General features: G+C 42.1%; 1 protein-coding gene across 1 annotated transcript in view; it reads right to left on the bottom strand.

Annotated features, from left to right (window-relative positions):
• Window positions 1-23,921, bottom strand: part of sema3fb (sema domain, immunoglobulin domain (Ig), short basic domain, secreted, (semaphorin) 3Fb) — a 322,410-nt gene that overhangs the window by 90,462 nt on the left and 208,027 nt on the right. The window contains exons 5-6 of the mRNA XM_072280824.1: window positions 15,836-15,955; window positions 3,575-3,668 (exon numbers count right to left, since the gene is read on the bottom strand). Of these exons, the coding sequence (XP_072136925.1) occupies window positions 3,575-3,668; window positions 15,836-15,955 (214 nt within the window). The remainder of the gene's footprint in view (window positions 1-3,574; window positions 3,669-15,835; window positions 15,956-23,921) is intronic.

Here is a 23,921-nt window from a genome sequence, read left to right as displayed (position 1 = left end):
ACTTCATTCCCTGAAGCATAGGAGAATGAGGGGAAATCTTAAAGAGGTATATAACGTTACGATGGGCATAGATAGCGGCTCTTTCCTCTGCGGTTGGCTGAAGCCAGAACTAGAGGTCATCAGTTTAGGGTGAAGAGTGAAATATTTAAGGGGAATGGGGGAACTTCTTCATTCAGAGGGCGATGAGAGAGTGGAACAAGCTTCCCGTGGAAGAGGTGCACGTGGGCTCGGTTGTAACATTTAAGAGGAGTTTGGGCAGGTACATGAATGAGAGAGGAATGGAGTGCTTTGGTCTGGGTGTGCATAGATGGGACTAGGCAGAAAAAATGGTCAGTGGAAACTAGTTGGGGTGAAGGGCCTGTTTCTGTGCTGTAGTACCCTATGACCCTATTAAAAGGGAAAAATGCCAGAAACACACAGCAAGTCAGGAAAAATCCATGGGGGAGAAAACTGGGTGGGACAGTGGCACAACTAGTAAAGTAGCCTATAGTACCAGTGAACTCAGTTCAATCCTAACTTCTGGTGTTGTCTCTCTCGGGTTTGGATATTCTCCGTGTGACTGCCAGGGATTTCTCTGGATGCCCCAGTTTTCTCCCACATCCCAAAGATGTGTGGCTTGATAGGTTAACTGGTCACAGTAAATTCCCTGTAGTTGTAAGTGTGTGGTAAGGACCTGAGAGGCTTTGATGGGGAATATGAGGAGAATAAAATGGGATCAGTGTAATTAACTGCTTGGTGGTTAGCAAGGATTCTATAGGACTCTGACTCTAGGCTTCTGATAAAGGTTCCTGTATCAGAAATATACTTCTGGTAAAGGATCTTTTATCAGAACAAGAAAGATGAGAAAACCATTATGTTTTATGCTATATGTTAGAGGGAAAGGGTGAATAGAAAAGAGAGTTCTATGACAGGACACAGATCAAATCTGTTCAAGTAATGATAACTTCAAATGATGACTTTTAGAAGAGAAAAGTAAAAAAGGAATGAATAGAAAGTGAAATAATCTGTAAACAAAGGCCGATAAACTCAAACAGTTGAATGCGGTACGGGATCCCAAGAGTTGCAACGTGTCTAGTCAGAGGATTAGGTACTGTTCCATGAGTTTACATAGGGAGATGTTATTAAAACATAGGAGGTCAAAGATGGAGAAACCAAAGCCAGAATGGATGTGACGGGCAACTGGAATCTCAGGGTCCTCTGTACAGTCCGCAAAGATGCTCCTGATTTTCAATTAACTGCTATTTTAATTCTCTTTCTGAATGCCCAATCAATCTGAACTCTCCGCCTCTGGGTCTTGCACTCAAGAAGCAGTTCCCCATCATCCATCTGGGCATGTTGCAGCCTCAATATTGAATCCATCAGTTGCAATTATATTTTTTCCAGTACATTTTAGTTTCTGTTTATTCCTTTGTTTTTTTTCCCTCCAATTCTGTCAGGATTTAGAGTAATGTTTATCGTGACAACTTTGGTCTGCACCTTATCACAGAGCTCTCTGATCTCTTGACCCCTCCCTTTCTCTGCAACTTAAACACACACTTGTTTTCTCCTGTTCAAGTTCTTTTGAAAGGTCATTGACCTGAAACATTGACACTCATTTCTCTTTCTTGACCTGCCGAGTGCTTTTGACATTTTCTGTTTTTGTTTCAGATTTTCCAGAGTCCACGGTTTTTACGCTTCAGGTCCTGGAGGAATTGCTTGAGTGGAGGCAAAAAAAAATAGGAGCGTTCCATAGCTCTGACATCTCAAACTGTTTAATTCATGAGTGTCCAACAAGCAGGACAGGTTTACCTTGAGGAAATAATCTATAGAAACCAGAAAATGTGCAGGAGGTCAGTCAATATATCAGTCTAAGTACCTTTGAAGCCCACTTGCCTTTTCTTCTGTCTTTCCAGATACTAGCAAAGCTGATACATACATTGAGCATTTCCTGTTTTAAATCAGTTACGATCTTAATAAATGTGGTATAAGCATGGGGTATTCAGCTCAATCCTTCATGGAGTGGCTGATGACAGCCACCAGATGATCAATCAATTGAACAATTGAAGACAAGAAACCTTTGTTGCATAGTGGTTCTGATGAACTTTTGGGAGATGGGCTGTGGAAGCTTCCCAGGGAGTTCAGGAAATCGTTACATCGGTGGTGTCAGAATAAGCTCATGCTGCCAGTTCGTCTTCCTGTTTCAACTGATCTTAGCAGGACTGGGTACAATTACTGTCTGTGCCCCATAACCACAACAAAAATAGTGGGAGGAGGTTGTGGGCCAAACTGTCAGCAGTAATTGCTGGGGTGTGTGAGTGTGTGTGTGTGTGTGTGTGTGTGTGTGTGTGTGTGTGTGAGTGTGTGTGTGGTGTGTGTGTGTGTGTGTGTGTGTGTGTGTGTGTGTGTGTGTGTGTGTGTGTGTGTGTGAGAGAGAGAGAGAGAGAGAGAGACAGATCCCCCCCACACTACTCATGGACTGTTTGTCTAAGCCCATCAGGGAGGAGCCTACGTAACATCTACACCAAGACTACCAGACTCAAAAACAGTTACTACCCCAAACAGAGAGACTGATCAATATCTCCACCCACTAAATCAACCATGACTTTATTTCCTGTCAGTCATCTCATGTACAGCCCAGCATCAGTTTATGGACAGATACAGTGGATGCCAGGGTAGTGTGGCGGTTAGCATAACACGATTACAGCTTGGGGCTGTTGGCATTCAGAGTTCAATTCCAATGTCATCTGTACGTCCTCCCCGTGGAATATGTGGGTTTTCTTTGCGTTCTCTGGTTTCCGCTCACAGACGGAAGACATACCGGTTGGTAGGTTGATTGGTCATTGTAAATTTTCCTGTGATTAAGCTAGGATTAAATCAGGGGTTGCTGGGGCAGTGTGTCTTGAAGGGCCGGAAGAATCAATTCCACGCTGTATATCAATAAATAAATAAACAATCATTCAATGTACATAAGCTATCTTGTGTATTTATATTTATTGTGTGTTTTTTTATAAATGTGTTCCTTATCTTTTGTGTGTTTTTTTATGCTGCATTGGATCAAAGTAACAATTATTTTGTTCTCCTTCTATTTGTGTACAGGAAATGACATTGAATAATCTTCAGTGGCTGGTTAAGGCTGGTGTGGTGCAGGGCAGGAGGAAGTGGGAGTGGGGAGGGCAATAAGACAAATCAATAGAATTTAAAATACAAGCCAGAGCACACATCTGGAACAGCAATCTTCTTTCAATGCAAATTCCAGTCTGCATTCCAGGTGCTCATTGGTGAGTGGGCCTTAATCATGGACAATGACATTAGTTAAGCAAAAGTGCCTCAAATCACTCAAGCAAACACAGACAATTACACGATCATTTCTGTGACTGACATACCAATACAATTGCTTTCAATCTGTCCGCTGACAGTAACTCTTGCTGAAGGCTGTTTCAATGATCCATGGAATTCAGTTATTTACAGGCAGGATAACATTCATGCCCACCCACTGTGTACTGCATCCCCCTCTCCCTTTAACTTCTCTCCTTGCTTCCTTCCTCTTCTAGTCTGGACTCGTCAATGTACTGAGGAAGAGTAGAAAGAGACTCACTAATTAATGATGACACACTGTTGAGCTTGGGGTCATAGGAACACTTGCCCTTGCCGGATTCAACTTTTCCTGGCTCCAGATGGAAGATGTAATCCTGAGAAAGTGATGGAAAAGCAGAGACAGACAGACATAGAAGGGGGGGGGGGAGAAAGAAAGAAGAGGGAAAGAAAATATTTGTTAAAAACCTCTTTTAATCAACACTATAGACACCTTCATGTCTTACAAGAGACTTATCCATTTTTGATACAAGGGGTAAGATTGAGCTGAACCACGCACTGCATATAAACCAGGAGAAAATAAAAGAATTGAAATGCATCATTTATAGAGGAAACATGGTCTGGTGCCTATAAAAGTGAGGGACTATCACGGTAGGGTAGCAGTTAGCGTGATGCGATGACGCCTTGGGGCATCAGAGTTTGGAGTTCAGTTCTGATGGTGTCTTTAAGGATGCATGGGTTTCATACCAGTTAGTAGATTAATTGGTCATTGTAAATTGTCTCATGATTAGGCTAGGGTTAAATCAGGGCTGCTGTGTGGCACAGCTCGAACAGCTGGAAGGTCATATTCCATGCTGTAGCTCAATAAAAATAAATAAATATACTTCTTCATACTCTTTTAATAGCACAGGTACCCCTCAATGTGTGTGCACGTGGCCAAGTGGTTAGGGCGTTCGACTAGCGATCTGAAAGTCATGAGCTCGAGCCCCAGCCGAGGCAACGTGTGTTGTGTCCTTGAGCAAGGCACTTAATCACACAGTGCTCTGCGACGACACTGGTGCCAAGCTGTATGGGTCCTAATGCCCTTCCTTTGGACAACATCAGTGTCGTGGAGAGTGGAGACTTGCAGCATGGGCAACTGCTGGTCTTCCATACAACCTTGCCCAGGCCTGCGCCCTGGAGAGTGAAGAACTTCCAGGCGCAGATCCATGGTCTCGCAAGACTAACGGATGCCTTTACTTTACACTTCAATAAACTTTGTGAATTAGTGCTTCATAGATGCAGTGCTGTGAGGCAGTAGCGGTCGAAAATTTAGACACATGGGTCAATGCATCTAATTTGTTGCCCACATGTACTCCCCGCCCCCAATTGGATCTAAAATGGTAGGACATGGAACCGGGTGTGCTAACCCATATGAATGGGTTCTCAGTATATGAGATTTTTATGCAGACATGGATTCTGGGAAAATTTGCTGATTAAATTATCTGAAATTAATGTACTTTACTCAAACAATATTAACATCCATTGTACAAAAGCTAGTAAATATGGCTTATCAACAGAGAACCCTGATTAACAATGTCCTGCATAGACAGCTATTTACAATGGATAGTGCACACTCGGTACCTCCTGTACTGAATAAAGTGGCCACTGAGTGTACGTTCCTGGTTTTCTGCTGATGTGGCCATCTACTTCAAGGCGTGATGTATTGTGCATTCACAGATGCTCTTCTGCACACCACTATAATAACATGTGGTTATGTGAGTTTACTGTTGCTTTCCTGTCAGTTTGAACCAGTCTGGACATTCTCCTCTGACATCTCTCATTAACAAGGCATTTTCACCCAAAGAACTGTCACTATTTGATGTTTCTTTGTTTTTCGCATCATTGCCTGTAAACTCTAAAGATTGTTGTGTGTGAAAATACAAGGAGATCGGCAGTTTCTGAGATAGACAGACCACCCCATATGGCACCAACAATCATTCCATGATCAAAATCATTTAGTTAACATTTCTTCCCCATTCTGATGTTCGGTTTGACAAACAACTGAACTTCTAGATTATGTCTGCATGCTTTTATGCATTGAGTTGCTGCCTCATGATTGACAGATTAGATATCCACAGTAACAAGCATGTGTACAAGTGTATCTAATAAAGTGGTCACTGAGGGTATGTTGCAATTGGCTCTGTTACCATAGAGAAAATGTGAAAAGAATTATTTGATGTCTTCCTCTAATTTATTAGATGCTTTCATAAACACTTATTGATTAGGAAGCTGTATATTTTCTCTCAAAATTGAATTTTATCCTTTCTTTGTGGAGTAACTGTGAACTGCAAACACCTTCTTGCAACCCTGTAAGGATTTGTTAAATTGGCCCAAAAACATATTAAGAGCTTATGGCAGTTTGCATGCTAGATTATGAACTAAAATGCAACCTATGCAATTCTGCATAAAAAGTTTGCAATGACCTCATACCTGCCTGCTAATCATCAGGAAGAGTGTTATACCTTAAAGCACATCAGCCCAAGGCAGCTACAGAATAGTTACAGAAAAAGGCTGCTATGTATGTGAAGAAAAACATTGGGGAAGATGGAATAAGGTAATTGTTTGCATGTGTGGGATCTCACCCGAACGTCTGCCCAGATTGAGTCCTGTGTCATGAGTGGCTTCACACCATTGTATGGTGCAGTATAATTGCAGGGATAGAGACCACAATGCTGAATGCTCAAATGATCTGTTATTTTTAACTTTTTTACTTCATAAATTTTTTTGTTTTCAAGGGGCTGTGAATAGGGCAATCCAGTTCTGGGGATTCCTTTATCATGAGCTTTAAATCCTGAGGCTGGTCAAGTGCAATATTGGGTTTCAGCTGAAGTCTCTTTTCCCATCTCAGTGCTACAGGCTTCTGTTTCTCTTGGAATGATGAACAGAGGTAGAAGGTTGCACCTAAAATCTCCAATTCATGTCAACAATGGAGAGAACATACAGTATATGACTTTGAGCATCCTTTTTTGCATGCATGACTCCGGGAAAACATGAAATGTGGTAAGTGAATTGTATAGAGAAATGTCCAGACTAATTTGCAGAGACATGATTTCATCTTCAAATGATTGCTAGCATGATCTTTGCATTTACATGGGATTTTCAAACAAAGAAAAGGTACTAATGTGTGAAACTCTGAGTTTTTTTTTATCTTTAATTGTATATCTGATTGTCCACAGGAAAAAAAATCAGTAGGGTACACCAGAGTAGCACCACCTCAAGAGACAAACATTGGAAAAGAGGGATTAGAACTATTGTATGATAATGCATGGGCTATGCCCCATTTCAAATGGTAAAGAGTTGTGTTTAAAATTATTTTGTTAGTATTACACTTGTTAGATCCTGCATAAAATAAGTTTTAAACAAATATCAGCTCACATCAGATTGTAGTTGTCAGAATACACTGGGTCTGACCTGAGAAAATATGTTTGACAAGAAAGAGAAGAAAGAAAAAACATGTTGTATATCCCCAGGAATTCTAAGGTTCTGGAGATATAGAAATGTTTTGATAGTGTGATTTGGATTTATATTCCCTGGTAATTTCATGATGAGATTGGTTCTGTAGTGCTTTGGTATTTGTTTAAGGAGGGTGTTGTACAGGATTCCTCGAGTTTATTATAGCTGGAGGTAGGGGGTTGGTGGAGATAAGTTCTCACTACCTATTAAATGCTCCCAATGGCGTGCGTCTCAAGTGGCCTCTGACAATGAAGCCTAGCTCCTGGCCTTCACGTGTGGCTTCGGTACTAAGCCTGGCGGAATCATTTCGACTGACAGGAGAAGGGGCAAATGTGGGTTCCTGATGCCTTCAAACCAGCCGCTTTGAGCAGATGGGGCTCATCAGCCATGGTTGTCAGCTCACCTAGGAGAAGGAAAACTCTGATCTCAGACCTCCACTGCCTTGAAGCAATACCCACTCATGAGGAAAGCTAAAGGAGTAAACCCTGAGGAGAACTCTGGAATTGGAGTCCCTGCACTGAGTTCAATGCTGGCATCTCCTGCGAACACTCTGGTTCCAGACTGTATCAATCTCTGCCATTCCTTTGGATTCATCAGCTGCATAGAGAGCGGGAGCCTGTTAAATGGGCAACAGCTTGCTCTTCATACTGCCCTGGCTTGCATATGATGCTGGGACACAATATCATGGTCAACCCCAACCAATGGAGGGCCTCTCTATATCCAATATCACAGATTACAATAGTCTCCTTAAACTTGTAGTTACATCAAGCAGTTCACACTCAAGTTCAGATCTGATCTAAAGTGACATAACATAACATAGAGCTGCCAATGGAGAGAGATATTAGCATGCTGGTGTTCCTGTTGCTTTTTTAACTGTAACATGTCATTTATCATTGGGAAATAATATTCCCCAAACTTCTCATATAGTGATTGTGAACCTGTTTCAGTATTTGTCAAGTATAAACAGTTGAAACTCCATCCACACTTATTGTGCAAAACTTCTGACATCTTATACAGTTATCGTTATGACATCTGATTGGGGTGTAGAATTGTTATTTTTCTTGAAGTTTAACTTTGCAATGCATGCTGGTATTTTTATATAATCCCCCATATGAATATAATTGTTCAGTAAATTTTCCAGTAATTGTGGTATAGTTGCTGACATATTTTTCTAGAAATTTTTTAGCTTGAATTGCTAGTATCACACTACTTGAATCTGGCTGTTCTGTAGTTTAATTGTTATTATTAGAATTACTGTTATCTCTAGTCTGGTCTGTCCATTGTTCTCTTTGCCCTTGTAACATTTAATAAAATAATTGGAAGCAAGAAGTTTGTGTTTCATTCTTGACTTCCGAAGTACCTTTGGATTACAAAAGTATCAGGATCCAACAGGGGAGAACATTTGGATGGCAAAAGATTTCGTTCCTTCCTTCTACTGCTGGGAAAACTGAATCCACTGAGCATCCTATAGGGTAGAGAATTCCAATGATTTACAGACATTGAAATTCTACAGAGATGGATGTAAAGAAATCCATCCTTTACTGGTTCCTAACTGCAAGACATTTATTCAGCTAACAAATTGATTAGAACATGCTCAAGTATGTTCTCAGATGGTTATTGGGGTCTGGTATGTAAACACTTATACTCTTGAAAGGAAAACCCTACAAAAAGTAATAGATACACCCAGACCATCAGGGGAAAAGCCCTCCCCACCATTGAGCACATCTACAAGGACCGCTGCACTAGGAAAGAAGTATTTATTATCAATTACCCCCACCACCCAGGACATGCCCTCTTCTTGCTGCTGCCATCAGGAAAGAGGTACAGGAGCCTCAGGCCCCACACCACCAGATTCAGGAACAGTTATTACCCTTCAACCATCGGGCCTTTGAACTAGAGGGGAAAACTTTGCTAACCCCAGTACTGAACTGATTCCACAAACTATAAAGGCTCTTCATCTCAAGTTCTCAATATTTATTGCTTATTGATTTATTATTATTATTTGAGTGTTTTTTTCTGTTTTGTATTTGCACAGTTTGTTGTCTTTTGCACACTGGTTGTTTGTCCATCTTTGCTGTGTCTGGTTTTTCATTGGAGTCATCGAGTTATGAGTAAAGCACAGAACCAGACTCTTAAACTCATCTAATCCATGCCCAAACCATTTAAACTGCCTACTCCATCAACCTACACTGAGACCATTGCCAAACTTCACACTTGTCTGCATTAAATTCCATCTGACATTTGTTAGCCCATTTTTCTGGCTGGTGTAGGTCCCTATGATAGTCGTCCTCACTGTCCACTACACCTCAAATCTTGGTGTCATCTGTAAATTTGCTGATTCAGTTAACCACATAATCATCCAGATCATTGATATCATTGACAAACAGCAAAGGATCCAGCACTGATCCCTGTGGCACACCAGTAGACACAGGCCTCCAGTCAGAGGAGCAACCCTCTGCCACTACTATCAGGCTTCTCCCACAGAGCCAATGTCTGATCCATTTTACTACCTCATTTTGAATGCTGAGTGACTGATCCTTTTTGACCGGCCTCCTATGTGGGACCTTGTCAAATGCCTTACTAAAGTCCATGTAGACAACATCCGCTCCTAACCTTTATCCACTTTTCTTGTAACTTCCTCCAAGAACTCTGTAAGATCGGTTAGACATGACCAAACATGCATGAAGCCATGTTGACTATCCTTAATCAGCCCATGTCTATCCAAAAACTCATATATCTGGTCCCATAGAATAGCCTCCAATGACTTTTGCATAAATGATGACAGAATCACCAGCCTATAATCTCCTGGTTTCTGTTTACAGCCTTTTTAAAACAGTTTTAAACATTATGCTAGGTTCTATTAAACAATGAATCTATTGTGTTTCTTTGTTCTTACTGTGAATGTCCACAAGAAAATAAATCTTTGAGTAGTATAAGGTGACACGTATGTGCTTTCATAATAAATTTACTTGGAACTTTTGAACTTTTAATTTTGAAATAGCAAACACATTTCACCGGATGGCTTGCATCTGATGGTTTAGCAGGTGGTGGTCACTCACTGGCTTCACTTTTTGGATAGTGACTTCTACACACTCACTTTTGTAGATACTCGCAGTTGAGGGATTGTACCAAGCTAATGGGACTGTAGTGCTGAATGCCAAACCTCACATATGCTAGATGCTGTAATCACCATTTTTCCTCAAGTACTTGGCAAGAAGGCAAAGCCTCAGCTGCTAGAGAGCGCACTGCTGTTGTATAAAAGCCAGCATTGCTTCACTTCTCAGCCAAAGCCTCTGGGCCTGCAGTTCCCTTGTGTGCCCACTGTTGGCAGCACTGGACACAGAGATCTTCACTGGTAAAAATCATGGCCCAAGTCTGCTGAAAGATGCAGGATTTTGAGATAATTCATTGACAGGAGTGCAAAGATAATACCACCCTTGTCTTGTGGGCTGTGCATTTTAAAGACCGAGGGCTTGGAATTCTGTGGGAGTGTCACAGGTCCACTCTATAAGCACCTAGTAAAGGAAGGGTATGTCGCATCTGAGTTTCTCTTGTTAGCTGACGATTTTCCTCCACGCCTCTCTGACGTAGTGAGGATTCGCGTACGAGGCAAGTTACAGCAGTGGTTTGCCATTGCCTTCTGCCGGGTGAGCTTCCAAAGAGATCACCAGCTCGTCACTCAGCACGGATGGAAAGCGTGCAGGGGAGCCGGCTGGCTGGATTCGAACCCGGGACCTTTTGTCCCGAAGTCCGACGCTGATGCCACTAGAGTGTGGAAAGAGATATGGCTGGGGAAGAGTATTCTATAATCCAGTAATAGGTGTATTTTCCTCCCCTCCCAGCTAGAATAGAGGTGAAAATGATTTGGCAATATTTGGCAATTTATACAACAAATTGATTGTCCACGATTGATATTGACATTAGTTACTGATAATTATGGAAATTCACTCCAGTAAGCCTTTGTGTACCTTGCATCTTCATCTATCTATTGTTATACTGTACACACGTGGGGGCGGAGGGGGGAGTGTATTAACACCTCACACCTGGCCAGTATGTTACAGTTTAGGAATGCCTGTGTTACCATCTGCACAAACATGGTCCACAACAAGCATAAGTTATTTTCAGGTAAGGCAGCCACTGCTAACCAGGAAGAATCCATTTTATCTTCTAATTGGCCTTATGAATCATCCATTTCCACAGCTGCCTTTCCCAACCTTTACTCCCAAGGAATTCTCTGTCTCCCAGTGCAAAGGACAGTAAACATAGAACATAGAATAGTACAGCATAGCACAGGCCCTTCGGCCCACAATGTTGTGCCGACCCTCAAACCCTGCTTCCTATATAACCCCCCACCTTAAATTCCTCCATATACCTGTCTAGTAGTCTCTTAAATATTTCTAGTGTATCTGCCTCCACCACTGACTCAGGCAGTGCATTCCACTCTCTGAGTAAAAAACCTTCCTCTAATATCCCCCTTGAACTTCCCACCCCTTACCTTAAAACCATGTCCTCTTGTATTGAGCAGTGGTGCCCTGGGGAAGAGGTGCTGGCTGTCCACTCTATCTATTCCTCTTAATATCCTGTATACTTCTATCATGTCTCCTCTCATCCTTCTTGTCTTCAAAGAGTAAAGCCCTAGCTCCCTTAATCTCTGATCATAATGCATACTCGCTAAATCAGGCAGCATCCTGGTAAATCTCCTCTGTACCCTTTCCATTGCTTCCACATCCTTCCTATAGTGAGGTGACCAGAACTGGACACAGTACTCCAAGTGTGGCCTAACCAGAGTTTTATAGAGCTGCATCATTATCTTACACTGGCTCCTTCTTCCTGAAATATTAGTTCCTGAATAGTGTTCTGCACTGGTATCAGAAGGCCTCTCATGGCCAACAGCTGTACAGACAGGAACTCAAAAGGACTGGCCTTGTTTCAATTCTACCTGGAAATGCAAGGCACTGGAAAGAAATGATCTGCTGTCAGGTGAGAGATGAGCGCCACAGTAGCGCAGCAGTTAGAGCAATTCTTTTACAGCTTGACACATTGGAATTCGGAGTTCAAATCCCAGTGTTCTTTGTAAAGAGTCTGTACGTCCTCCCCATGGAACTTGTGCGTTTTTCCGGGTGCTCCAGTTTCCTCCCAGTCCAAAGGCATACTGGGTGGGTTAAATGGTCATTGTAAATTGTCCTGTGACTAGGTTAGTGCTAAATCAGGTATCATTAAATCAATCAATCAATCAATAATGGCCATATCTGAGAGGTTAGTTTGCTCTTGTACCTATTGGAATTTGAGCACTCAGGTATTGATGCGACATGTGTTGACGGAAATGTTTGGGCAGGTTGAAGTGAAGAAGATAAATTAAGAAGTTTGGCTCATATAAACTCTCTAAGAATGGAAGTGATGCTTCTGAGTTTGGGGCATTGAGGAATATTTCATTTGTACCACAGTCATAAATAACAAGTCTGTGAATCAGCCTTAATGGGCCACCATCACTGGAAGCCAGAACTAAGCCAGGCACTTTTTTATTTTTATTTAGATACACAGTGTGAATATGCCCTTCCATCTCTTCAAGCTGTGCTGCCCAGCAACCCCCCGACAAACCCAATTTAACCCTAACCTAATCACGGGATAGTCTACACTGACCAATTAACCTCAGGCATAGGAGCAGAATGAGGGCACTTGGCCCATTGAGCCTGCTCCACGATATCACCACGGTTGATTTATTTTCCCTCTCAACCCCATTCCCCTGGATTCTCCCCGTAACTTTTGATGCCCTTACTAATCAAGAACCCATTACCTTCTGTATTGCACAGTAGTATAGTGATTAGCACAACACTTTATAGTACCAGCGACTCAGGTTCAATTCCCGCCACTGTCTGTAAGGAATTTGTACATTCTTCTTGTGTCTCTTCTGTGTGTACAGGTCTCTCCCACAGTCCAAAGACATACTGGATGGTACGTTAATTGGTCATTGTAAGTTTACCCGTGATCAGGCTAGGGTTAAATGCGGGGTTGCTGGGTAGCATTGCTCGAAGGGCTGATCGAGGCTATTCTGCACTGTATCTCAATAAACAAACAAACAAATAAATAAATAAGCCCAATGATTTGTCCTCCACAGTCATCTGTGGCAATGAATTGTTTTAAGAGATTCCTTCTCATCTCATTCTAAATTGACATCTGAGGCTGAGGTTGTGCCCCCAGTCCTAGACTTTTGCACTATAGGAAACATCCTCTGCACATCCACTCTATCTAGGCCTTTCAATATTTGATAGGTTGCTTTGAGATTCTATAGGTTTCAATGTGATTCGACAGGCTTCAATGAGATTCGGTAGATATAAATGAGATTCAATGAGTTTCAATGTGATTTGATAGATTTCAATGAGATTCAATAAGTTTCTATGAGCTTTGATAGGTTTCATTGAAATTCAATCAATTTCAATGCGGTTCTATAGGTTTCAATGAGATTCAAATGGTTTCAATATGATTTGATGGGTTTCTATGTGAGTCGATAGGTTTCAATGAGATTCGATAGTTTTCCTGTCAAAGGGCCTTGGCTCAAAACGCTACTGTACTCTTTTCCATAGATGCTGCCTGGCCTGCTAAGTTCCTCCAGCATTTTGTTTGTATTGCTTCAATAAGACTCAATGGGTTTCTATGAGATGAGCCGCCTTGGCGAGCAGGGTAAAGGAAAACCCCAAGGCATTCTTCAATTATGTGAAGAAAAAAGGATGACAGGAGTGAAGGTAGGACCGATTAGAGATAAAGGTGGGAAGATGTGCCTGGAGGCTGTGGAAGTGAGCGAGGTCCTCAATGAATACTTCTCTTCGGTATTCACCAATGAGAGGGAACTTGATAATGGTGAGGACAATATGAATGAGGTTGATGTTCTGGAGCATGTTGATATTAAGGGAGAGGAGGTGTTGGAGTTGTTAAAATACATTAAGACAGATAAGCCCCCGGGACCTGACGGAATATTCCCCAGGCTGCTCCACAAGGCGAGAGAAGAGATTGCTGAGCCTCTGGCTAGGATCTTTATGTCCTCGTTGTCCACGGGAATGGTACTGGAGGACTGGAAGGAGGCGAATGTTATCCCCTTGTTCAAAAAAGGTAGTAGGGATAGTCCAGGTAATTATAGACCAGTGAGCCTTACGTCTGTGGTGGGAAAGCTGTTGGAAAAGATTCTTAGAGATAGGATCTATAGACATTTAGAGAATCATGGTCTGATCAGGGACAGTCAGCATGACTTTGTGAAGGGCAGATCGTGCCTAACAAGCCTGATAGAGTTCTTTGAGGAGGTGACCAGGCATATAGATGAGGGTAGTGCAGTGGATGTGATCTATATGGATTTTAGTAAGGCATTTGACAAGGTTCCACACGGTAGGCTTATTCAGAAAGTTAGAAGGCATGGGATCCAGGGAAGTTTGGCCAGGTGGATTCAGAATTGGCTTGCCTGCAGAAGGCAGAGGGTGGTGGTGGAGGGAGTACATTCAGATTGGAGGATTGTGACTAGTGGTGTCCCACAAGGATCTGTTTTGGGACCTCTACTTTTCGTGATTTTTATTAACGACCTGGATGTGGGGGTAGAAGGGTGGGTTGGCAAGTTTGCATGATGACACAAAGGTTGATGGTGTTGTAGATAGTGTAGAGGATTGTCAAAGATTACAGAGAGACATCGATAGGATACAGAAGTGGGCTGAGAAGTGGCAGGTAGAGTTCAACCCGGATAAGTGTGAGGTGGTACACTTTGGAAGGGCAAACTCCAAGGCAGAGTACAAAGTAAATGCCAGGATACTTGGTAGTGTGGAGGAGCAGAGGGATCTCGGGGTACATGTCCACAGATCCCTGAAAGTTGCCTCACAGGTGGATAGGGTAGTTAAGACAGCTTACGGGGTGTTAGCTTTCATAAGTCGAGGGATAGAGTTTAAGAGTCGCGATGTAATGATGCAGCTCTATAAAACTCTGGTTAGGCCACACTTGGAGTACTGTGTCCAGTTCTGGTCACCTCACTATAGGAAGGATGTGGAAGCATTGGAAAGGGTACAGAGGAGATTTACCAGGATGCTGCCTGGTTTAGAAAGTATGCATTATGATCAGAGATTAAGGGAGCTAGGGTTTTACTCTTTGGAGAGAAGGAGGATGAGAGGAGACATGATAGAGGTGTACAAGATAATAAGAGGAATAGATAGAATGGACAGCCAGCGCCTCTTCCCCAGGGCACCACTGCTCAATACAAGAGGACGTGGCTTTAAGGTAAGGAGTGGAAAGTTCAAGGGGGATATTAGAGGAAGGTTTTTTACTCAGAGAGTGGAATGCATTGCCTGAGTCAGTGGTGGAGGCAGATACACTAGTGAAATTTAAGAGACTACTAGACAGGTATATGGAGGAATTTAAGGTGGGGGCTTATATGGGAGGCAGGGTTTGAGAGTCGGCACAACATTGTGGACTGAAGGGCCTGTACTGTGCTGTACTATTCTATGTTCTATGTTTCTATGAAATTTGATAGATTTCAATGAGATTCAATAGGTTTCAATGTGATTCAATGGGTTCCTACAAGATTGGATAGGTTTCTATGAGATTTGATGGATTTTAATGTGATTCAATGGGTTTCTATGAGATTTTATAGATTTCTGTGAGCTTTGATAGGTTTCAATCCCTTGAGTGAACTGAAGTAGTTTGAACACAGTGAAACCATTGGTTTCTTATTCTACTGGATTATTGACAGATTGACAGTGTTCTTTCCAAAAGGAGTTTCACAATCAGATTTATAAATGATGTGACATTTGGTAGTAAAGCCATAAAATTACTATAAATTACAAAAAATAAAGACATAGTGTAAAACTAAGGGTTTAATGAGGTAGTGTTTAAGGGACCATTTATAAATCTGATTGGTGAAGATGTAGTTGTTTCTGAATTGTTGTGTGTGGATCATCAGGCTCCTGTACTTCCTTACTGACAGTTATAATGAGAAGAAGGTATGCCAGGTGAGGGTCTTTCTTTTCTATGTAATGATGGTAATGAAGGGACAGGTATTGCCTTGCTTGCAGCTACTTACCTCTGCCTTGCGCCCTCTGTTGACGTAGGTGCAGATAGGATGATAAGCTCCGGTCCCACAGACATAGAGGTGTGTACGGTTCCAAGGCTCAATGAGGCAGATGAAATTTGCACATTCACCCTGACATAATCAAAATAGAACATCATTAGCATTCCCCACATAACCATTTAAAAATATATTTTAAAAGGACATTTGAAAGGTGCTTTGAGAGGTTGGACAGAGCATACATTAACTCCAGACTCCCAGATAACCTTGAACCACTTCAATTCGCCTCCACCGAAACAGGTCTATGGTGGACGCCATCTTCCTGGTCCCACACTCATCTCTGGACATCTGGATAGCAAAGACGCCAATGTCAATGTAACTCTGTCTTCAATACAATAATTCCAAGCAAACCTATCTCCAAAATTCTAAACTTGGGAGTCAAAACCTCCTTTTGCAACTAGATTCTGACTTTCTGACCAACACGTAACACTCAGTAAGGATAAGCAGCAACACCTCCACCATGATTATCCTCAACATTGATGTTCCACAAGGCTGAATCCTCAGCACCTTACTCTGCTCCCTATAGACTCACAATCATGTGGCCATTTTCTTCTCTAACACCATCTTCAAGTTTGCAGATTATACCATGGCATTGGGCTGTATCTCAAATAATGATGAGTCAGAGTAGAGAAAGAGGATAGAGAGCTTAGTGACATGGTGTCATAACAACAACCTTTTCCCAAATGTCAGTGAAACAAAATAACTATTCATTGACTTCAGGAAAGTGGGGTAGCAGAGATAATTAATGAATACTTTGCTTCACTATTCACTACAGAAAAGGATCTTAGCAATTGTGGGGATGACTTACAGTGGATTGAAAAGCTTGAGCATGTAGATATTAAGAAAGAGGATGTGCTGGAGCTTTTGGAAAGCATCAAGTTGGATAAGTCTCCAGGACCGGATGAGATGTACCCCAGGCTACTGTGGGAGGTGAGGGAGGAGATTGCTGAGCCTCTGGCAATGATCTTTGCATCATCAATGGGGACGGGAGAGGTTCCGGAGCATTAGAGGGTTGCAGATGTTGTTCCCTTATTCAAGAAAGGGAGTAGAGATAGCCCAGGAAATTACAGACCAGTGAGTCTTACTTCAGTGGTTGGTGAGTTGATGGAAAAAATCCTGAGAGGCAGGATTTATGAACATTTGGAGAGGCATAATATGATTAGGAATAGTCAGCATGGCTTTGTTAAAGGCAGGTCGTACCTTACGAACCTGATTAAATTTTTTGAGGATGTGACTAAACACATTGATGAAGGTAGAGCAGTAGGTGAAGTGTATATGGATTTCAGCAAGGCATTTGATAAGGTACCCCATGCAAGGCTTATTGAGAAAGTAAGGAGGCATGGGATCCAGGGGACCTTGCTTTGTGGATCCAGAATTGGCTTGCAAGGAGTGGTTGTAGATGGGGCATATTCTGCATGGGGGTCGGTGACCAGTGGTGTGCCTCAGGGCTCTGGTCTGAGATCCCTTCTCTTTGTGATTTTTATAAATGATGTGGATGAGGAAGTGGAAGGATGGGTTAGCAAATTTGCTGATGACAGAAAGGTTGGGGTGTTGTGGATCGTGTGGAGAGCTGTCAAAAGTTACAGTGGGACATTGATGGGATAGAATATAGAACAGTACAGCACAGTACAGGTCCTTCGGCCCACAATGTTGTGCCGAACATCAAACCCTGCCTCCCATATAACCCCCCACCTTAAATTCCTCCATATACCTGTCTAGTAGTCTCTTAAATTTCACTAGTGTATCTGCCTCCACCACTGACTCAGGCAGTGCATTCCACGCACCAACGACTCTATGAGTGAAAAACCTTCTTCTAATATCCCCCTTGAACTTCCCACCCCCTACCTTAAAGCCATGTCCTCTTGTATTGAGCAGTGGTGCCCTGGGGAAGAGGCGCTGGCTACCCACTCTATCTATTCCTCTTAATATCTTGTACACTTCTATCATGTCTCCTCTCATCTTCCTTCCCTAGCTCCCTTAATCTCTGATCATAATCCATACTCTCTAAAACTGGGCTGAGAAGTGGCAGTTGGAGTTCAACCCAGGTAAGTGTGAGATGGTTCAATTTGGTAGGTCAAATACTGTATGATGGCAGAATCTAGTATTAATGGTCAGACTCTTGGCAGTGTGGAGGATCAGAGGGATCTTGGGGTCCATAGGACACTCAAAGCTGCTGGGCAGGTTGACTCTGTGGTTAAGAAGGCATACGGTGCATTGGCCTTCATCAACTGTGGGATTGAGTTTAAGAGCTGAGAGGTAATGTTACACCTTTATAGGACCCTGATCAATCCCCACTTGGGGTACTGCGCTCAGTTACGGTCACCTAACTACAGGAAGGATGTTGAAACTATAGAAAGGGTGCAGAGGAGATATACAAGGATGTTGCCTGGATTGGAGAGTATGCCTTATGAGAATAGGTTGAGTGAACTAGGCCTTTTCTCCTTGGAGCACCAGAGGATGAGAGGTGACCTGATAGAGGTGTATAAGGTGATGAGAGGCATTGATCAAGTGGCTAGTTAGAGGCTTTTTCCCAGGGCTGAAATGGCTAACATGAGAGTGCACAGTTTTAAGGTGCTTGGAAGCAGGTACAGAGGAGATATCGGGGTAAGTTTTTTATGCAGAGAGTGGTGAGTGTGTGGAATGGGCTGCCGGCAACGTGGTGGAGGCGGATGTGATAGGGTCTTTTAAGAGACTCCTGGAACGGTACATGGAGCTTAGAAAAATAGAGGGCTATGGGTAACCCTAGATAATTTCTGAAGTAAGGACATGTTCGACACAGCATTGTGGGCTGAAGGGGCTGAATTGTGCTGTAGGTTTTCTATGTTTCTATACTTCTAACATTAATGATGCTTAGGCCATGAGGGTTGAGAGCTTCATGTTCCGAGGAATGAACATCACCAACTGCCTGTTCTGACCAAGGAAGTTCATCAGTGTTCTACTTCCTCATGAGGCTAAAGAGATTTGGCAAGTTTGCTTTGACTCTCACTAATTTTTATTGATGTACCATAGAAAACATCCTATCTAAATGCATCATGGCTTGGTATGGCCACTGCTCTGCCCATGGCAGCAAGAAACTGCAGAGTTATGGATACAGTACATTATGGAAACTAGCCTCCCCTCTGTGGACTCTGTCTACACTTCCTGCTGTCTTGGTAAAGCAGCCAGCATAATCAAAGACATCACTCACTTTGGACACTCTCTCTTCTCCCCCTCCCCATTGGGCAGAAGAATCAAAAGCCTGAAAGCATGTTTCACCAAGCTCAAGGACAACTTCTATCCCACTGTTATAAGACTATTGAATTGACTCTCCAGGATGATGAGATGGACTCTCGATTCCACCATCTACTTTGTTGTGACCTCTGCATGCACTGCACTTTCTCTGCACTGTAACAACTTATTCTGTGCAGTTATTCTTTTAACTGTTGTTAAAGAGTTTACCCTTGTAATGAATTGATACAGTATGTGTGGATGGAATGCAAAACATTTTTACCGTACCTCACTACATATGAAAATAAAGTTCAAAAATCAAAGTAAATTTATTATCAAAGTATGTAAATGTCATCATATACAACCCTGAGATTTGTTTTCTTGCTGGCATACACAATAAATCCAAGAACCATAATAGAATCAGTGAACGACTGCGCCCAAAAGGATGGACAAACAACCAATTTGCAGCAAACTGTGCAAATACAAAAGAGAAAAAAGTAGTAAATAAATAAACAATAATATCAAGAACATAAGATGAAGAGTCCTTGAAAGTGAGTCCACAGATTGTGGGAACATTTCAGTGATGGGGCGAATGAAATTGAAGGAAGTTATCCCCACTGATTTAAGAACCTAATGGTTGAGGGGTAATAATTGTTCTTGAACCTGGAGGTGTGAGTCCTGAGGCTCCTGTATCTTCCTGATGGCAGCAGTGAGAAGAGAGTATGAATTGGGTGGTGGGGACCTTTGATGACGGATGCTGTTTTCCTGCAACAGAGCTCCTCATAGACATGCTCAATGGTGTGGAGGGCCTCTTCCTACAATGGACTGTGCTGTATCCACTATTTTTTATAGGATTTCCATTTTGTTGATGCTTCCATACAAGGCTGTGATGCAACCAGTCAATATACTCTCCACTACACATCTATAGATGTTGGTACTGTAAAGTATTAGATGTCATACAGAGTCTTCGCAAACTTCTAAGAAAGTAGAGACTCTGCTGTGACTTCCTCCTAATTGCACCGACATGCAGGGCCCAGGACAGGTCCTCTGAATTGATAATAGCAAGGAATTTAAAGTTGCTGACACTCTCCACCTGTGGTTCCCCAGACGAGGACTTGCCTGTGGACCTGTTGTTTCCTCCTCCTGAAGTCAATAATCTGTTGCTTAGTCTTGCTGACAATCTCCCTGATTCATCAGCATCTTTGATCTGGCCAACGTCAGTGGTATTGTCAGCAAACTTAAATATGACATTGGAGCTGTGCTTAGCCACACAATCATAAGTGTAAAGTGAGTAGAGCAGGGGACTAGGCACACAGACTTGTGGTACACCTGTGCTGATGGAGAGAGTAGAGGAGATGTCGTTGCCAATCTGAACTGACTGGGGTCTGCAAGTAAGGAAATCGAGTATCCAATTGCACAATGAGGTATTGAGGCCAAGGTCTTGATGCTTATTGATTAGTTTTGAGGGGATAGTGGTATTGAATGCCAAGCTGTAGTCAATAAAAGAATGTCCAGATGAATGCATCTTTGCTATCCAGATCTTCTGAGGTTGAGCAAAGAGCCAATGAGATGGCATCTAATTTAAATTAGTAAATTAAACTAATTTACCAATTTATGAATTAGTATTGAGGGCAGGATGGAGAAAGCGATGCTGGTTGTGAAAAGACCAATCCCTTGAGCCTCAGTTTCTGAAACATGATCTATAATGTCAAATTCATCAATGGAAAAGAAATAAAATTGCAGATGCTGGATTCTGAAACAAAGCTGGAAGATTGAAGCCAATGAAGCAGCACTGGTGGAAGGAGAAAGTAGTGAGTACTTCAACTCCATCATCCTTCATTGACTCAAATTTTCATTTAGTTTTCCTTTCCACTGATGCTGCTTGACTGGCTGAGTTATAGAATCATAGAAAAGTACCCGAAGCAGGCCCTTTGGCCCATCTAGTCCATGCTGAACCATTTAAACTGCCTAGTCTCATCAACTTGCACCCTGATCATAAATATAGATAATATTTTTCTGGTTGCCAAATACCATTCTTCACTTTGTCAGCAATAGTCACACTGCAAGGAACATATTAAGTGCTAACAAAGCATATATAAATGATTAACTGGGTAATACATTGTGCCTCCGTCAATTGTAGCAAAACTAGCTATTAATAACAAAAACTCAGGATGTAAATGTCTGATTTTGAAAAATTCTCAGTGGTTCAAGTTACAGGTTTGGTTATTTTTCCTGCAAGCTACTTGTCAGCTCTGTTAGTCTTGAGGGATGAGTGTATGGAGGGGAGGAGACATGAGAGTGCATGGACCAGTTCCAACGGTTAAAGCTTTCTTTGTTTTTGCACTGAACCTCTCCATGGTGGTGAGCCGCAGAGAGCTGTGTTACCCGAGAAGTGGAGCATTGTAGAAGAACATAAGAAATACGAGCAGAAGGTCATTTTCAGAACCTTCAGCATTTAACAAGATTCTGACTGATCCTAGGCAGGCTGCCTCTATGGAAGAAATGAACAGTCGACGTTTTGGGCCAAGACCCAAAACGACGACTGTTCATTCCTTCTCATAGGTGCTGCCTGTTCTGCTGAGTTCCTACAGCATTTTGTATGTGTTACTCCGGATTTCCAGCATCTGCAGAATCCCTTTTGTTTATGATGCCAGACTTTACTACATTCTCCTGCCCAAATACCATTTATTGAAAATGTCTCAGGCTTTATGATACTCAATGACTATATCTCCACAGTTTTCTGGATTAGAGGTAATCTGAGTATCAATGCTACTCCTCACCTCAGTGAACTTGAACCACAGCAAGATGGAGAAGAGTACCACAATCCTCTGGGGCACTGGATTGTCTGACACACAATCACTGGCAACTGGTCTCTGACCAGAAGTTATTCCAGGTTCTTAACTCTATAAGATGACAGATCAGCTGCAGCCATGATGTAAGAACACCATAATTAGCCGGTGCAGTGGCAAAGCTTTTTGGGCCAAAATTGACATGGCTCTGTGTCAACCGGTTTTCTCTTACGCAGTTAACAAATTTGCCTGTGTTACGTCTGTACTCTTCTATGTCCTATGTCCTAAATGCCACTTAAAGCTAGTGATTTTATTCAATACACCACTTCCTCTAGCATCACATTGTTGCCATTTAAAATACATTCCTCTTACATTCCCTTTAAATACAAAATAACCCACTCAAAATGTTGGAGGAACTCAGCAGGTCAGGGAGCATCTATAGAGAAGAATAAATAGTGGCATTTCAGGCAGAGACTCTTCATCAAGACTGGAAAGCTGGGAAAGTAAGGTGTGGGGAGGGGAAAAGGTACAAGTTAAAAGGTGATAAATGAAGCCAGGTGGGTGGGGAAATGAAGTTAGAAAGAAACTAAGAGGTGAAAGGTGGAAAAAGTAAAGAGCTGAAGAAGGTGGAATCTGATAGGAAAAGAAAGTAGACCATAGGAGAAAGGGAGGGAGGAACACCAGGGCGGAGATGATAGGCAGGAGTGGAGAAGAGGTAATAAGGGGAAACCAGAGTGAAGAATGGAAGAAGAGGGAAGGGGGGCAAAATTACTGGAAGTTAAATCTTTAAAACTTCTTTCTTTCCCTTTAAAACAATGCTCTTTTGTTTTTTGACACCCTTTGGTTTCCTTACTGGGCTTGGCATTGATTTTTGCCTTTGCTCCTGTGAGACGCCTTGCGACATTTTACCTCATAAACTGATCTACATAAGTACACCTTACGGCTGAGGAGTGTGACTGGCTGACAGGCAATTGAATTTACCAGGTGATATCATGTGTGCACAGATGACTGGCTGAAGATGGCTCTACAAACTTTCCCATGCATAAACACCAAGTCTGAATCCATTCTTCAGCTTCCCTGTCTTAATTCATAATAAACTACTACTTTGCTAGAGAGAAAATAAATATTTATTTCCAGCCAACAGAAACAATTTTTGTAAATCTGGAAACATTCATGAATGCAATGAGAGAACCTTGATAACCTGTACATATCCTATACAATTATTTGTACTTATCAAGATGTCTTTTAGATGTCTACTCTCCTCTTCTTCGGCCCTTTGTCATTTCCTCCTATCACTTCCAAGCTTCTTACTTCAATCCCCCTCCCCCACCCACCTGGCTTCACCTATCACCTTCTAGCTTGCACTTCTTTCCTCCCCACACCTCCTTACACTGGCACCTTCCACCTTCCTTTCCAGTCATGAAGAAGGGTCTCAGCCCAAAACATTGTCGACTGTTTATTCATTTTCATAGATACTGCCTGACCTACTGAGTTCCTCCAGCAGTTTGTGTATATTTCTCTGGATTTCCAATATCTGCAGAATCCAAACACAAGAAATTTGGCAGATGCTGGAAATCCAAAATATTTTGGAGATCCCCCAGCATTTTGTGTGTGTTGATCCGCAGAATCTCTTGAGTATATGATATACTGCTGCTTGTTATAGTTTATTGAAGCAATATTGCTGTTTAATACTTGTGATTTAATGAAATATGGTCATGACACAGGGCTTGCTTCGGACTTGCTAAAGAAATTCTTAAAGGTGCCAGTTTGGTATGATTCTAGTTTTTGTATCACAGGAGTTGAGGTCTCAAAGTCCAACCCATGAAAGCTCCTGGACTCATGAATGAGGAAGAGAATTCAGTGCAGCAATGATTGGTTCCTGAGGGTAAAAATTCTCTTTTGACTATGTTCACTAATTGTGTGATCTAATTGCAAGTGTGTCTTCAAACCTACATCTGAAAATCTGCTTCACTGAAAGGAATATAAGCAAATTTTCAGAAGCAGACTGAGCTACAGTGTTAGTTGTGCGACAGAAGACAGATAAT

Source organism: Mobula birostris, chromosome 16, assembly GCF_030028105.1.
Source record: "Mobula birostris isolate sMobBir1 chromosome 16, sMobBir1.hap1, whole genome shotgun sequence".
Taxonomy (NCBI): domain Eukaryota; kingdom Metazoa; phylum Chordata; class Chondrichthyes; order Myliobatiformes; family Myliobatidae; genus Mobula; species Mobula birostris.
Note: the sequence above shows the minus strand (reverse complement) of the source record. Positions and strands in the feature narration are given on the sequence as shown.